Source organism: Anopheles merus, chromosome 2L (assembly GCF_017562075.2).
Source record: "Anopheles merus strain MAF chromosome 2L, AmerM5.1, whole genome shotgun sequence".
Classification (NCBI taxonomy): Eukaryota; Metazoa; Arthropoda; class Insecta; order Diptera; family Culicidae; genus Anopheles; species Anopheles merus.
Window position 1 is genome coordinate 7,287,968 of NC_054083.1, and position 17,704 is coordinate 7,305,671.

The following is a 17,704-nucleotide window of genomic DNA, read 5'->3' on the forward strand; positions in this document are numbered from 1 at the left end:
GTACGTTCATCTACGAGCTCACTGGTGGAACTGTGATTCCTTGACCTATAAGGAATTTTTGTATTCGTATTGGGACGATTTTTTCTTAAAGTACCATAAAATTAAGAAAAATCATTATTGTAATGGACCACCACGGACCACGGATATGAGGAATACAAAATGCCATCGAAAAAAAAATAATATAAAAAATCAAATACCGAAAAGAGGCAATGTTCTGTTTCACGTTCAGCAAAAATTTACGCAAAGGAGATTGCATTTTTTTCAGCTATCTTATGCTCTGCATTAACATAAATAAAATTTTCTCAACATAATTCTACGCAAAGCCAATTCCATTTATGTTATGTCAACCAACATATCCACGTTCGCGATTCATGTGCCTAGCAGGCTGCGCGAAATTCGAGCAGTTCAGCATAGTTCGAGCACAGTGCAGGCGAGCAGGAGGGCGGTCGTCGTAGAGTAGCATTTAAATGGAGTAAAATAAATGAAATCCTAACTTTTAACTCTCAAATCAAGTTGTAAAGTGTACGCGAAAGGTTTAAGAAGAACCAGTGATAAAGGGTTGCTTCGGAAAAGTAAGTTTTTGGGTAGTAAATTCAATATTCCGTTCATGCAGTGTGCAGTGTTTGAACCTGTTTCCCGAAAAAAAAGGAGAGGGAGAGATTTGTTTGCGAGGGTAGCGTTCCTTGGTGTGTATGTGTGTGGTGGTGTGCGTGACTCCCGGTGTTTGTGTTACCTTTATTTGAAAGCCAACGAGAAGCGCGATACAAAACGAAACTGGAGTATGTGCAATAAAGGTGGCAAAGAAAAGGGGCGAGAGAAAACATAAGAATGCGTGTGGTTCCTGCGTACAGTGGTTCATGAAGTTGCACTTGTCGGTGCGGTGTATCCTTTACGTTGTATAGTGTGTGTATGTTTTTTTTTTTTAATTTAAAGGTGTGTTCTTCACAAGTGCAATTTGTGAGAATTCATTGAAAAGGTTAGATGATGGAAAGATGTTAAAAAAAAGTTCAAGATCAACCTGCGCCTGGAGCCTCCATTAAACGCTCAACCATGTGAACCTACGCCGTAGTGAGCGAAATGTGGAGAACGATATTCAATGAATGAATTCCCGAAAGCAGGACGGGGTAGAAACGCCACATCTCTTGATGGACCATGCACACAATCCCACCCCCCCCCCCCTCCCTTATTTGTGCAGTGAGAATGGCACATACACACACAAACGCACGCACACATGCTTTTCTGGAGATAGTGTTAAGCCAGATCCGCAAGACATCCCCCCGTATGTGTTGCTCATGACGACCCCAACAAAAAGTGGTTAAAGAAAGAAGTGGCGACGGTCATTGACAGTTTACCGCTAGATTAAGTTTGCCGTGTGTGTATGTCTGGCTGGCTGGCATTAGGAGGTGCTGCACGGGGAGATCAAGCGTACGGTGCTGCGTATGCTGTAGCCAACATACGCGAGCGCGCTGGCATGATGCTGTAGGCTCGTGAGGCTGCTTTCTGCTCTCCGCAACCCGAAGCGCGAAGTTCTCGCGTGATTTTGCTTACGCAAGCATATTTTCCTTTCGCAGCATGCCTAGGGTGAAAGATGCTGTGCGGCTGGATGGTGGATAACCTGTTTGAGATAAGCATTTTTCAGTGCTCGCTGGAGAGTAGCGGGAAAATGTAGGGCGGTTGGTCTTGGCACAGGAAATGCTATGATAATGAAGATGGGCTCAAATTGGTTTGTTTGCTACCGAATTGTGGAATGCGTATAGACGGGGTGTGAGTTATTTAAACCCTGTTTTATGACACTTAAATCCATTTTATTGAAAGCCGGAATCGAACGCGGCTGTGAAATAGTGCTGTTATGCTGCTTGTCGTTTTGTTAAAAGAGTTATGAGCTTGTTCTATAAACACATTAAGAAATCTTCTACAAACAGTAAAACATTAACTATTCCTTGCGAAAGTACTGCTCTTAAGACAAAAACTTACTCTGTTGCTCCAATTTTGTAGTAATATTATTTTTAAAAGCACCTTAAATCTTGTGTTAAAAATACCGATGTGTGTAGTTTTTGTTTGGAGGGATACCGTTCCCCCAGGTTCAGAGTTCACATGTGCAAAAATGTCGTTTCTCTGTGAGATTACTTTATTTAAAAGCAAACTTCGCGTGTACGCTGCTCCGAAAGCCCCCCAACCCGTAATGCTTGCACGCTATGTGGGGAAATGTTTCTGCATTTCGCAAGCGAACGATGGATTGATGTATTATATGTATATCAAGCCCTTGATAAACCAAAGAACAGCAAACTGTGTACCACCTTCCTCTGTATGTATAATTTACACTCGCCAATGGGGTGAGCGAGAGCCCTGCTATATTGCTTGTCTAACGTTCTTACCGATTTCTCGGAACGTAACGGCACCGGGAGAGCGAATTCTCTGTATATCCTTGTCGGCTGTCTGCTGTACACAAGAAATGGGGGAAAATCGATATTTCCCTCGGGTCAGCGGCATGTTAGGGAAAACGCCGCCGCTTGCGTTGATGATTCATCCTGTTTTCGGGGCGTACGAAGAAGAAAAGCGTTTACTGCTAGGGGTGCATTTAATACGCGACCAATCGCCGTGCGTTATGTACGGTTCGTGCGTAAGGCTACGTTTCGTTCGTTACCATAGGGTTGGAAAAAGTTTCAAATCCGTAGGGTGTGCGCTGTGCTAGTGGTTATCGTTAATTTTTAGTTCGGTATAGCGGATTCTTTCGGATGGTGTTAGTGGCGTGCATTTGTTGACCGATTGTGTGGGATTCTCTTTTTTTCCACAGATCGTCTACCATGTCCGGCAGTGTAGAACGCTAGTGAACAAAACTTAGGCTGGATACGCGGAACAACAAACGGTAGTGCCGGAAACATTTCGCCATGAACGTGCCACGGTGCAATCTGGCGGCAAGGCTTGCTCTGATAGCGGTGCTTTTGCAGCTTCTGTTGCTTTGCAGCACCTGCAATGGATATATGATAATAGCAAGTGAAGACGACGAACCAGGGAAGATACTGTTTAACTCTTCCGTTTACAAACTTGGATCGGAACGGCAATACAAAATCAATGCCCATAAATCTGCCCACTACGTGCACCATCTGCTCCGGGTGGATCCGGACAATGGGCAAGTGAGCTTGAAGCGAAAGCTTAAATGTGATGGCATCTACTATCCTACACTATTTACGTTTTACGTCGATTCTACCTCGAACAGACTGCGTAGTATAGACTATTACAGTTTACCGATAAGGATATTCATCGTTGGGCGCAATTGCTCCGACGAGGACGAAGCGGTTGCAGCTAGTTTTCGTAAGCTCTTCGAAGAGGATGATACCGGATATCATCATCACCAGCGACACAGACGAGAAGCAGTGTATCGCTTAGCAACCGCCAAGGATACTCCGCTGCCAGTGCGGGAAGACGATGATGCTGAAGAATACGAGCAACGCATGTACGGCGAGTACTTGGGCGATCGGTTCTATTACTATCGTTCCGAATATCCGTGGTTGGCGGCTACGAGTGTCACTAACTACACGACCTTTCGCGAAGGTGACATCCTGTTCGATACCGTGCTTGAGAATGAATATCGACACGGCATAATCTCGCGAAAGCGCCGTGAAATACGGGATCTACCGGCCGATCGAATACATCGCAAAATTGCCGACGCCAAGCAGTGGATCTCCGAAACGTACGCATCGTATGCTATTCACACCACTGACAAGTGGAAACACATTTGTCTAAAGAAGTCACAGTATATCAACTCGATTGGTGCATTTTTGCCGAAAACGGTACTACACCACTGTACGGTTCGTTACCTAGATGTGAACGATGAGCGATTCGAGATTGAGACTCGCACAGGCGATTTGATTGCTACTGGAGATCTATGCATACCGGAAACTCTATGGAAGGTGATTATAACGTACAATGTGCGATGCGATCGGAAGGATATCATAGATGCCGATCATCGCCTAAAGATCGTATACCATCACCAGGAGCTAAATGATACCGATATAGCAAAGCGCGTGCGACGAGAGTTGAGAAATCAAAGTCCCTATTTCGAGCAGGCATTGTACGTGGCATCGGTACTGGAGGAGCAACCGCCCGGCGCAAATGTCATTACGGTGCGCGCGCGTGATCCGGAAGACTCGCCAGTGGTATATTCACTCGTTTCGTTGCTGGACTCACGATCCCAGGCAATGTTCAAGGTCGACTCGCGCACTGGTGTGGTGACAACCTCCTCCACCCTCGACCGTGAGCTTATGGACGTACACTACTTTCGGGTGATAGCAACCGATGACAGTTTTCCTCCTCGTTCCGGCACCACCACGCTGCAGGTTAATGTGCTCGACTGCAACGACCATACACCAACGTTCGAGGCAGAACAATTCCATGCTACAGTGCGCGAGGGAGTGAGTGTTGGCTCGACCGTCATTACAATACGAGCGACGGATCAGGATATAGGCAAAAATGCTGACATCGAGTATGCCATCACAAGTATCCTCGGCGAGAACCAGGAACAATCGGGGACGGCGGCCAACGGTAGCAACGAGGGCAATCCAGTCGAGGGTGATAATGACGGCAGTTCACAAAAGTTCCGCATCGATGCGCGCAGTGGTACCATATCGACAAGAAGTGCACTAGATCGCGAAGTGTCGGGAATGTACACGATTATGGTAACTGCTACCGATATGGCAACGCCACAATCGGAACGCAAATCGGCCACCACGACGGTTTTGGTGAAAATTTTAGACGACAACGACAACTATCCGCAGTTTAGTGAGCGAACGTACACGGTGCAGGTACGTGAAGATCAGTGGGCCAACGAAAATAATGTGATTGCCCATATACAAGCGTCGGATGCAGACCAGGGAAATAATGCTGCAATTCGGTGAGTAAATTCTTCAATTATGCTAAAAAATCTGTTTAATATTGTTTTGTTGCATATTGTTATATCTTTATATGCGAATGTCATCAGTTATAAGTTACCTTAATTTTTTTTTCATTTTCATTTATTAGTTAGCTTCAATTCTTTTTTAAAATTAATCATTTCTCTAACTCTTGTCAAAAGATATAACCTATAAAATTTGCAAAACAGAAAAAATAAATTTTGCAATAACAATTCCATTTCAGTCATCGAAAACCAATTCCCTCTCGTTTGCTTGCTAATCAATTCTATTGCTGATGTCAGCCACTAGCCAAGAGTCCTCAGTCAGACGCAGCTAATTACTTTCATGTCCTTTTTTTTCATGTTCCTTGCGCACGCTTCATTCTGTACAGCTATGCCATAATCGGTGGAAATACGCAATCACAGTTTTCCATTGACTCGATGAGTGGTGATGTGTCTCTGGTGAAACCGTTGGACTACGAAAACGTCAGGAGCTATCGTCTGGTGATTCGTGCTCAAGACGGAGGAAGTCCTTCACGCTCCAACACAACACAGCTACTGGTGAACGTACTTGATGCGAACGACAATGCACCACGTTTTTATACCTCCCAGTTCCAAGAGGCGGTGCTTGAGAGTGTACCCGTGGGATATAATATCGTGCGCGTGCAGGCATACGATTCCGACGAAGGCGCGAATTCGGAGATAACGTACAGTATACAGAACCGCGACGATGGGATGCCACTAGCAGTAGATCCACGCACTGGCTGGATTCACACGACCAAGGCGCTGGATCGCGAAGAGCAAAGCCGGTACAGCTTTCAGGTGGTTGCGGTCGATGGTGGAATCCCTCCGAAATCGGCCAGCACGTCAGTGATAGTGACGATCCAGGACGTGAATGATAACGATCCAACGTTTAGCCCCAAGTACTACGAAGCGATGTTGGCAGAGGATCAACCGCCGGGTACACCGGTAACGACAGTGACTGCCACCGATCCTGACGAAGATTCACGGTTGCATTATGAAATTACGGCCGGCAATACGCGCGGTCGGTTTGCAATAACGTCGCAAAACGGCCGGGGATTGATAACCATTGCACAACCGTTGGATTATAAGCAAGAGCGAAGGTTCGCGCTTACCATCACTGCTACCGACAGTGGCCAGCGGACGGATACTGCGATAGTGAATATAAACATTACGGATGCTAACAATTTTGCTCCCGTTTTCGAGAACGCCCCCTACAGTGCTTCCGTTTTTGAGGATGCACCCATCGGTACAACCGTGCTGGTAGTGTCTGCATCCGATAGTGATGTAGGTATCAACGCACAAATAACTTACCTACTGAACGATGAGTCAGTGAATGGACTCGGAGCGAATGAACCGTTCACCATTAACGCACAAACGGGCGCAATCATAACGAACGCTAAACTGGATCGGGAGAGTACGAGCGGATACCTTTTGACCGTAACGGCAAAGGACGGGGGCAACCCGTCCCTGAGCGATACAACGGATGTCGAAATCAGCGTGACGGACGTGAACGATAATGCGCCGGTGTTTAAAGTTCCGTTGTATCAAGCGACGATTCCAGAGGATGCATTAATTGGAACGTCGGTGGTACAGATTGCAGCTACCGATCTGGATATGGGGCTTAATGGGCGCGTAAAGTATGCGCTCGGTCAGAAGGACATGGACGAAGGTTCATTTGTGGTAGATCCCATCTCCGGCGTGATACGCACCAATAAAGGACTCGATCGTGAGAGCATTCCGGTGTATCACCTGACTGCCATCGCTAGTGACAAAGGTACGCCCACAATGAGCAGTAGCGTTGAAGTGCAGATCCGGCTGGACGATGTGAATGATTCTCCGCCGACGTTTGCATCCGATAAGCTGACGCTGTATGTGCCGGAAAACAGTCCAGTGGGATCCGTGGTCGGGGAGATATACGCCCACGATCCCGACGAAGGTGTGAACGCAATCGTACACTATTCGATTATTGGAGGAGATGATTCGAACTCATTTTCGCTCGTTACACGACCGGGTTCGGATCGAGCGCAGCTACTAACGATGACGGAGCTGGATTATGAATCGCCACGCAAACGGTTCGAGCTAATCATACGAGCTGCTAGTCCACCGCTTCGGAACGACGTATATGTAGAGATTCTGGTGACGGATGTCAATGACAATGCTCCCGTATTACGCGACTTTCAAGTGATTTTCAACAACTTCCGGGACTGTTTTCCGAGTGGAGTTATTGGCCGTATTCCAGCGTTCGATGCAGACGTAACGGACAAGTTGACGTACCGAATCCTTTCGGGAAACAATGCAAACCTGCTAAGATTGAACAGCTCCACCGGTGGGTTAACATTGAGTCCGCAACTCAACACGAATGTACCGAAATTTGCAACCATGGAGGTATCGGTAACGGACGGAATCAATGAGGCAAAAGCAATCATGCAATTGATTGTGCGCCTGATAACGGAGGACATGTTGTTCAACTCGGTAACGGTACGGCTGGACGAGATGACGGAGGAAGCATTTTTATCGCCGCTGCTAAGCTTCTTCCTCGATGGGCTGGCTGCAATCATACCGTGTCCCAAGGAAAATATCTTTTTGTTTTCAATACAAGAAGACATCGACGTAAGCGGAAAGATACTGAACGTTAGCTTCTCTGCACGCAGACCGGATGTGGCGTTCGAAGAGTACTACAGTTCACAGTATCTGCAGGAACGGATTTACCTAAACCGAGCCATACTGGCACGGTTGGCGACGGTGCGTGTGCTACCGTTTGATGATAATCTGTGCGTACGGGAGCCATGCCTAAACTACGAACAATGTCTGTCTGTGTTGAAGTTTGGCAATGCGTCTGGGTTCATACACAGCGACACGGTTCTGTTTCGTCCGATCCATCCCGTCAACACGTTTGCCTGCAAGTGTCCGGAAGGATTCACCGGAAGTAGGGAACACTATTTGTGCGATACGGAGGTCGACCTGTGCTACTCGGATCCTTGCCAGAATGGCGGAAGTTGTATGCGAAGAGAAGGAGGATACTCGTGCGTCTGTACCGAGCAATACACTGGGGTTAATTGTGAAACGTCGATAGCCGGCTTGAAACCGTGCATATCAGAGGTGTGTGGCGATGGTTATAGTTGTCTTACCAGCGGGCAAGGCGGACATTGGCCACCGTACACGAAAACGTGCGAGCTTATGTCGCGATCGTTTACGAGAAATTCGTTCCTCACGTTCCCAGGGATGAGGCAACGGCACCGGTTCAATATACGGCTTAAGTTTGCGACCGTACGCGACAGTGGGCTCCTGCTGTACAATGGTCGCTATAACGAGCAGCATGATTTCATCGCTCTCGAAATCATCAACGGAAAAGTGGTATTTTCCTTCTCGCTAGGCGACAAGGTGGAAACAGTGACGGTCAACCAGCAGCGCAAGGTGTCGGATGGCAATTGGCACACAGTGGAGGTGAAGTACTTCAACCGCACCGTGTTGCTGTCACTGGACAACTGTGACACTGCTACGGCACTGGCAGGCCTTGGCGAGCGGTGGAATTGTGCGAATCAAACGACTCTCGTGCTGGACCGAAGATGTGCTTCGCTTGTGGAACCGTGCCATCGATTTTTCGACCTAACTGGCCCTCTGCAGATCGGCGGGTTGCCGAAAATTCCAGCCTACTTTCAGATACGCTCGCACAGCTTTGTCGGTTGCATCTCGGACCTGTACATCGATCAGCGGTACGTGGATCTGGGGGCGTACATTGCCGACAACGGTACAGTGGCTGGCTGTCCGCAGAAGGCAGCATCATGTGCTTCGGAGCCTTGCTTCAATGGTGGCACCTGTCGTGAAGGTTGGGGAGAAGGGTGGGAGTGCGACTGTCCGGATGGTTTCACTGGTAACGCATGCCAGGAGTCCGTTGCGCTACCGTGGCGCTTTCATGGCGATGGCATATTAAGCTTCAATCCTTTGCTGCGTCCGATTCAACTGCCCTGGCTGACTGTATTTTCATTGCGGACCCGTAAACGCGATTCGTTCGTGATGGAGATACAGGTAGGGCAGAACAGCTCAGCCGTGGTTTCGCTGCGAGATGGCATCCTGCAATACCTGTACAACGGTGAGCCGCTGCAACTGGCTGGTGCGGATCTGGCCGATGGGCGCTGGCATCGGGTGGAAATTAAATGGATGGGCACCGAGGTCTCGCTCACGGTAGACTACGGTCAGCGAAGCGGCGTGCTACCCGTGACACAAAAGATTCAGGGTCTGTACGTCGGTAGAATTGTGATCGGTGGATTGGAAGGCACGATCGGGCAGCACTACGGAGGGCCGTCGGAAAACTTTGAAGGATGCATTCAAGATGTGCGTGTCGGAGGAGTACAATCCGTTTTGAAGCGCCCAACAGTGCGTGAGAACGTGCTTGACGGATGTGCTTCCAATGCAAAGTGTCCGGATGGTTGCCCGGAAGAGTCCATTTGTGTGAGCAACTGGGATGAAGCGTATTGCGAGTGTTTGCATGGATTTGTTGGCGGTGAGTGCAAACCAGTATGCACAGTAAAACCGTGTTCCGATAATGGCATCTGTCGGGCGGATACGGTCAACACCAAGGGTTACCGATGCGAGTGCAATAGCAGCTTAAGCTCCGGAGAGTACTGTGAGAACACTGTGCAACAACCATGCCCTGCCGGGTGGTGGGGCGAACGTAGCTGTGGACCGTGCAAATGCAACATTAAACAAGGGTACCATCCAAACTGCGACAAAAGCACAGGCCAGTGTTACTGTCGGGAGAACCACTATCAACCGGTGAATGACACGGTTTGCTTGCCCTGTGAATGTTATACGGTGGGATCGTATGGCAAATCCTGCAACAGCTCGGGACAGTGCGAATGTCGCGAAGGAGTCATCGGCAGGCGATGCGATTCGTGCTCCAATCCGTACGCGGAAGTTACTCTAAACGGGTGCGAGGTCGTCTACGACGGTTGTCCCAAGTCACACTCAGCTGGTTTGTGGTGGCCTCGGACAGCGTTTGGAGAGCTAGCGGTCGAAAACTGCCCTGCCCCGGCTCGAGGCAAAGGTACTAGACGCTGCGAGCAGGTACAAAGTGGATGGGGTGCCCCTGACATGTTCAACTGCACATCGGAAGCGTTTTTAGATCTGCGAAAGCAACTATCGCAAATAGAGGTAGATGGACTGGAGCTGAACACGTTTATTTCTGTAAAAGTAGCCGCGAGCCTACAGCAGGCATGTATCAGTGTAGGTGGCCAGACTAGTGAGAAGGATGGAAATGGATTGCGCGATAGTAGAATGAACGATTTGTACGCAATTGGTTCAGAAAAGACGATGGGCAGTTCATCGGCGTCGCTTTGGCGAGAAGACGATTTCGAGCTCGACTACCTACTGAACGATGGTCAATCGTTCGTACAAAGCAAGCTGTATGGGGCAGACCTATTAATTACCGATCGGTTCCTGCACGAGCTAATGCGCTACGAGGCGTACCAGCATGGGTTGAACCTTTCCCACAGCCAGGACAAGCACTACGTTCGGAATCTGGTGGAAAGCGCCGGAGAGATACTGGATAGACGATACGCGAGCGAATGGAAAAGGGTACAAGACTTGACCGGGCGTGGACCGGATGATTTGGTGGATGCGTTCAATCAATATATGATCGTGCTGGCTCGCTCACAACACGACACTTACACAAATCCGTTCGAGATAGTCCACAAGAACATGGTGCTCGGAATGGACATTGTAACTACCGAGTCGTTGTTCGGTTATGAATCGCAAATGGTAAAACAGCAGCAATTCAAGCAAGCCAAAGGGCATCAGGACCATCATGGGCATCCTGCGGAAACAGTCATCTTGCCCGATACGAGCTCATTTTTGCAAAACTCGCCAAAACAGAAGCAACCGTTGATTTCGTTTCCGAAGTACAACAACTACATCCAAGATCGGTCCAAATTTGATCGTTCCACAAAGGTGCTTATTCCGCTGGATATGTTGGGCATCACCGCGCCCGACAAGAACGAGGTGGTCAATCAAATCGCTGAGCATCGTGCCATTTTTACCTACGCACAGTACAAGGATGCGGGCGAACTATTTCCGACCAATTTTGACGAAACCGTCACACGTCGCTGGGGCGTAGAAATGCAAATTGCCAGTAGCGTTCTGTCAATCGCTATCGTTACACCGGAATTGGACAAAGATTCCTATACTCAACCCTTCCCATCGTCGGGAGGACTAGAGAAGTCGGGTGGCAATAATCAAGTGGAAACGATCGCTCCTCCGCCCGCAAAACCTGTACCGGAACGAACCAATGAAAAGTTGTCGTTGAATGAGATTAAAATATCAATTCATGATATGAGCGACCGGGAGGAAGGGTTAGATACGCTGGATCAGCATGCACCACAAGTGCCGATGGTAAATACGGCGGAGAATGGCGAAGACTTCTTCCACGACGATGATCTCCCCGAAACGGTAGTTCTAGCACGTAGTGAACAGATGTCCTCCATCGAACGTACAGCAGAAACAGCAATCCGAAAGCGGCGTAGAAGTATTGTGTCGGCCGATGGTGGCATTCCAGAGTCGGTTGAGATGGATTCAGCTTCCCGCACGAATTACGTCCCCCTCGGTCAGCCACATCTGAAGCAGGCGATCAAGTTGCAGATGTGGTTAAACATACCCCGGAATCGATTTGTTTCCCGTTCCAACCCCCAGTGCGTCCGGTGGAATACGCATGCAAACCTTTGGACGCGCATCGGCTGCCAGACGGAAATACCGAACTATGAGATGATCGGACATAATGATACAATTGTGGTGAACTGTACGTGCAACCAGCTGGCAACGTATGCGGTACTAGTAGACATTATCGATCCGGAAGACATCCCCGAACCGTCGCTGCTGGTACAGATTACCTCGTACTCTGCGTTCCTGCTTTCGTTACCAATCCTTTTTGCGGTAATAGTGTCGTTGGCACTGCTACGCGGCCTGCAGACAAACTCGAACAGTATTCATCAGAATTTATTGTTTTGCATCTTCACTGCGGAGTTGCTGTTCTTCGTAGCCATTCAAGCGCGCAGGGATCTGCTGGACAATGAGGTAAGTGTTTGTGTTTTGTTCAGAATAGCTCATAGTGGATTGTTGGATTGTTAATGCAAACAATACATTTGTTTTCTAGTTCCCATGCAAACTGGTTGCTATTGCGCTGCATTACACGTGGCTGGCAGCATTCGCGTGGACGACAGTAGATTGCGTGCATCTATACCGAATGTTAACTGAAATGCGTGACATCAACCATGGACCGATGGGTTTCTATCATACGATAGGCTACGGTGCGCCCGCACTGCTTGTAGGCCTTTCTGTTGGAGTTCGTGTACATGAATATGGAAACAGTTTGTTGTAAGTATTGTTGATAGAATGTGTTTTTTGGTACGCAGTTTTTACAATATTGGCTAATTTCCAACAAACGTTTCATATCGTTGCACTACAGCTGCTGGTTGTCGGTGTACGAATCGGTCATCTGGTGGATGGTTGGACCAATCGCAATCGTGTCGGTATTCGATCTTTTCATCCTATTTTTGTCGGTAAAAGCAGCATTTACGATCAAGGATCATGTGTTAGGTTTTGGCAATCTACGTACACTGCTTTGGTTGTCAGTTGTGTCGCTGCCGCTCTTGGGTATAATGTGGGTGCTTGCAGTGCTTTCTGCGTCAGAAAATTCCCAGCTGCTCAATATGCTCCTATCAGCCGTGGTCATTATGCATTCGCTCTTTTCCATCATTGGATATTGCATTATAAACAAACGGGTGCGTGAAAACCTACATAACGCGTTTTTACGCTGCATGGGGCGCAAAGTACCGCTACTCGAGTCTTCAATCGCCATCAGCAATAGCTCACAAAACGTAGGATCCCCGAAAACACCCGGGTTCGCCGGTAGCTCTGGTGGACAGTACGATACGGCAAGAAGAAACATTGGAATTAGCACGTCGAGCACCACTTCTCGCAGCACGGCTAAAACAAGCTCTAGTCCCTATCGAAGCGATGGTCAATTTAGACACACTTCAACTTCCACTTCCAACTACAACAGCGACGGAGTGGCTTCGTATATGCGCGGACATTACGAGGAAAGTGCACTGCGTAAGATAAAGAATGGTGGACAAGGACGGGACGGAGAACGTCGAAGTCACAGAAGGCATCGCCGAGATTCCGACTCTGGCAGTGAGACTGATGGGAGAAGTCTAGAGCTTGCCTCAAGCCACTCGAGCGATGATGAAGAATCTCGCGTCGGACGCAACAGTAGTACGCATCGTAGCACTGGAGTGTGCAGCACATCCTACCTACCGAACATAACCGAGCACGTTGCTACAACTCCACCAGAATTGCACGTAGTGCAGAGTCCACAGGTAAGAAGTAATTGCTTTTATTTGCATCTTTATGAAATTAATTAAGCGACCCTTGATTTTTGTAGCTATTCCCCAACGTAACACCTACAAGATGGCCAAATCAAAATGCTAACAATTACATGCCACCAGGAAATGGTAAGTGCATTGGAAAACAATCCATTTAGACAAATGTTGGCAATGTTGGTTTCATTCGACAATTCTATCTTTACAGGTCGATGGTCACAAGAAACGGCATCGGATAACGAGGCACATCCACATAAATCTCCTACAAACGGTGGCTCGCTCCCAAACCCGGATATCACGGAAACGTCATATCTGCATCAGAACCGTATGAACATGCCACCGTCGATTTTGGAAAACATTCAGGAAAACTATAACATAGGATACTCAAACACGGACCTCCACAGTGATCGAAATTACAGCAACTATGGTAATGCGGATAATTATGTCCCTCCGGCTGATTACGCGAAACGGTACGACTCGCAAGCATCGGTAAATCCTTCCAGCACTCTACCCCATCATTACGCATCATCGGTAAACGGTAGTAGTACTGGTGGAGGAGTGCCTATTGCCGAAGCAAGGCACACAGGGTCGATGCAGGTCATCAATCATATGCGTGCGTACCAGCATGAAAACCCATACGCACTGAAAGAATCACTCTACGAACGGTCACGAACGCTCGGCTATGGTACTAGTGCAGGTGGCGCAGAGTCGCCGTACCACGGCCACCCTCTAACCGCTCCCAACGATCTGTACAGCCCACCCGGAGGCATACACGGCATGTCATTCAAGTCGAGTGTGCAATCGCTACTCAAGAACGATTATCAACAGCAACAACGACAACAATACAAGCACCACCAAACAGGCAACGGGGGCGAATCAGACAGGATGTCGGAAGGCTCTGATAAAAATCCTTACAATTTTCCCTACACCGCCGAGGAGGACCACCTAGTGCATAATGGTACAGCGCGAATGCACCATACTGGAGGGATGGAAAATATTGGACACATGGAGCATATCGCTTCGTCGTCGCCTTCGCCACCACAGCTGTTAATGAGAGCCCCGGAAGGGCTTTCTCCGGCACCACTGCAATCGATAGGGCAGTTGAATGGTGCTACTAACGAGTAAGTATTCTCTGCTGCTTAATTAAACCCACTAACCAGATGGCGAGTCGCAATTGAATGATTGATATAATTCAGTAATTTAAATGATAAACTGAGCTAACTTTTGCTACACCGTTTCTGTTTACTCATAACATTGACTGTGCGTACATTGGATTAGCTGGTGTTGGGACCGTCTAAAAATGTTAGAGTAAAACCGTAACAGCTGGATCTGGAAATTATATAACACATCTGAAGAACAACAGCGATCGACCTGTATGTAAGTAGGGTGAGGGTAGTGGGTATGGGTTTTAATTTAAGGTTATTACATAATTCTTTTGTTATCGTAATAATTTCTGTAGCATGCAAACCCCCTAACGAAACAAACCAAAAATTCTTAGTAACATGGCAGTATATAGTAACAGTAGTAACGAAAAGTAGAAGACTTGAGAAAAAAATGGCAGTTGGGTATTTTCGTGTATTTTACAACACATTAGTTGAATTATTAGTCTTTTTTATCTACAATACAGTGAAAGCTGGATAAGAGCAGAAAGTGTATCTCATGAAAGTGGATAAAATTGTCGCTTATTGAGTTTGGAGATTTTTTCACATCTACTAAATACTTTTCTCAATTCTTTGTAGTAAAAAGTAAATTTTTACTTTATTTTCCATTTTAAGTGTTAATGGAAATATTGTAGCTAAATAAATAAATAAATAAATTAGTAGTATGTGATCGTACACAGATAATACAAAAATGGGAACGTATGGAGCTTATAACCACAAATGTATAAATGTAATGAAATGAGCTTTTAATTTTATTCTCTTTTAATCTATTAACCTCTAACATTCAATTTTTTGTTAAAATTCTATCGAGTTTTCTCTCAGAGTATCTAACATCCTGGTTTCACTGTATGTATATTGATCGTTTTGTTTTAATTTTAACATCTTAAACAATGTTATACAACCACGTATAGGTAGGGTATCTAGTAGTATTATTTTAGTATTTAAAAATGTGTGATTCGCACTGTATTTTTAACTATAAAGTAATGGATTGAATTTATTTTACTTTTCACAGTACACCCAATGATGACGATGAAACAACGGTGTAAGCCTGAAGCAGTGAAAGAGCGTGAAATCATGTTTTGATTGGATTGCGCAACGTGTGTACATCATCGTGCATGTTCTCTTACGAGAAGCTCTCTACATTAAAATAGATACTTCCCGCCGCAGATCCATTCGGTTGCATGTATATTTGTGAAAAAATGGGACTTGCAAAAAAAAGAAGCAACAACTGAACAAGAAACAAAGTTTTGTAATATATTTATACTAACAATAGCATGAATATAGCCACATGGCTCAACGAGTGGTGCTGCATTCATGTTTTGGATGTATATATTTATACAGATCGATATATGATATACAATGAATGTGGTTGTATTTTAAGTACCAGGCTATTCCCTTACCGCTTTTGCTTTGTTTTCAATGCAAACGAACTGACATCCTGTTTCCTGAACGTGTGTTCTTTTTATGCAAAAGAAGCACACACAAAACATCAACAGCAACTTACTCACTTATTTGTGGATGTTCTAAACGTAGTTAAAACGAGCAACGCCTGAATAGCAACTCTGAACGAACCTCGTGCGATAGGGTTATTTATGTATATTCGCACGCTTTACTGCACGCAGCAGATCGATAAACTGAAGCCAACTGCCATCTACACGAGGGAGCAAAATCCGACCACTGCCTTGATTATACTCATTGTTATTGCAGTTAGAGGGGAAAGGCACTCGAACCCATCACACGCAGCAGGAACGGGGTAGACATTAAGAATTTGTAGCGCAATGTGCTTTTTATACGATACTTAGGTTATTTTGAGTGCTAAATTACTGCAGCAATGGAATGGTTCAGAGACAGTAAAAAACAGTAAAAGGGATTTATTGCAAGGAAATGTTTGAAAATAAGAAAGGAAAAAACAGAAACGAAAGTACGTTTACACGATTACTGAAAGTGCCTGAAAGTAGGTGAATTTTTTTTAGATTTGATTTTGAACGTGGTTGAATGAATTTATGCAGCTGCATTTTTAGTACTCATTTATCATCGATTTTAATTTGCAACTTTGCAAGCTTGAATGAAGCAAAATGGTGGCAAAGTTTTAGTGGAAAACATTTATCTAAAACATTACCAGTGTACCAGTTTCTCGGTATTTAATGAAATTTTCCAATCCTACTCCAATGAATACGATCCCGTACTCGATATTCACTCTCTCTCTCTCTCTCTCTTACAGACATTCCTAATTATGTGAGTGACTCAGCTTAGGGATTATTGCATCGCAGACGAAACAAGCTTAGTAGTGCAGCAGAGAAGTGAATTATTGAAGTAATTGGGGGGGAGGGGGAGGAAGGGGAGAAAAACTTCTACATTTGAAAGACTTATTGTAATCCTTACTGCTTTATGCCATACAACTTAGGAAATCCGCTAACAGATAAATTATTTTAGCAACTAGACTCAACGGTATTTGTACAACAATATTGATTAAGTTCCCTTGTTCCCATCGAACGTCGTACTCTCTTAATTTTACCTGTTCCCAGTGGTGATAGTCTAGCACGATATACTACACACATTCCATCCAATGATTTTATCTCAACGCTTTAGTTTAACTAGTTAGTTTTATCTCAACATAACCACCGGCGTTGTGCAGGCTCTCCTTGTATGTATGTAGATGTACAATTAAGGGCTACACAATAATGGGTGCTAAGCGACATTCCAGTGATATATTTTTATACTTGAGATTTTAAACGTAACAAAACCGCACTTTTAAGTTTACAAATTCATCTCTCTACACTAAGAACGGTATATTGTCGGTGTATGTGTGCTTATATTCAGTATAACGATTTACGTGTTTTAACTTTACACACTGCTTTACCCGCTCAACCACACCCAATCTCCATTGGGGGGAGGTTTTATTTCCTTTTCAAGTCTGCGTGCTGAAACTGTTGTGTAACCGAGTAATAATATTGACTGTGGACTGCGAAAGTGAGATTTTTTTAAATTGCTTTAGTATATTAGCATTTGTTAGGCAAGATGTAAGAACATGTAACATTCCGTGTGTACTGCTAACTCGACTCACAAGACGATGAAGAGTGCACAACTAAACAAGGAAAAGAGTAATAGTAAGACAAGCTGGAGGAGGTTGCGATTTTAAAGCATTCCACGAAACATGAATTATTTTCATGCAAAGAAGAGATTGCATCAATAAATATGAATGAATATGTGACGATAGCGTATGTGTAACACATCTTTTACTCGCAGTCATCCGAATTCTG

At 45.9% G+C, this 17,704-nt stretch overlaps 1 protein-coding gene across 7 annotated transcripts; it reads left to right on the forward strand.

Annotated features, from left to right (window-relative positions):
- Positions 1-414: 414 nt before the first annotated feature.
- On the forward strand, positions 415-17,660 carry LOC121591486 (protocadherin-like wing polarity protein stan). 7 transcript variants are annotated; one of them, XR_006004540.1, is made up of 10 exons: positions 415-572; positions 2,795-4,891; positions 5,281-11,977; positions 12,057-12,277; positions 12,369-13,281; positions 13,347-13,416; positions 13,493-14,405; positions 14,563-14,661; positions 14,744-14,849; positions 15,457-17,660. XR_006004540.1 is itself a non-coding variant. In XM_041912027.1 (8 exons), the coding sequence occupies exons 2-8, from the start codon at positions 2,889-2,891 to the stop codon at positions 15,488-15,490; spliced, it is 10,851 nt and encodes a 3,616-aa protein (XP_041767961.1). In that variant the 5' UTR covers positions 415-572; positions 2,795-2,888; the 3' UTR covers positions 15,491-17,660. The 7 variants fall into 7 exon arrangements, 1 of the variants encoding a protein (XP_041767961.1); XR_006004539.1 differs by having other exon boundaries at positions 14,744-14,844; XR_006004541.1 differs by having other exon boundaries at positions 14,563-14,657; positions 14,744-14,844.
- The last annotated feature ends 44 nt before the right edge of the window (positions 17,661-17,704 follow it).

Bases quoted from the DNA above. Each gene is read 5' to 3' on its own strand.
- LOC121591486 (XM_041912027.1), top strand. From the start codon at position 2,889: ATGAACGTGCCACGGTGCAATCTGGCGGCAAGGCTTGCTCTGATAGCG. The intron at 4,892-5,280 runs GTGAGTAAATTC...CATTCTGTACAG, and splicing joins GGAAATAATGCTGCAATTCG to CTATGCCATAATCGGTGGAA. The intron at 14,406-15,456 runs GTAAGTATTCTC...TACTTTTCACAG, and splicing joins TTGAATGGTGCTACTAACGA to TACACCCAATGATGACGATG.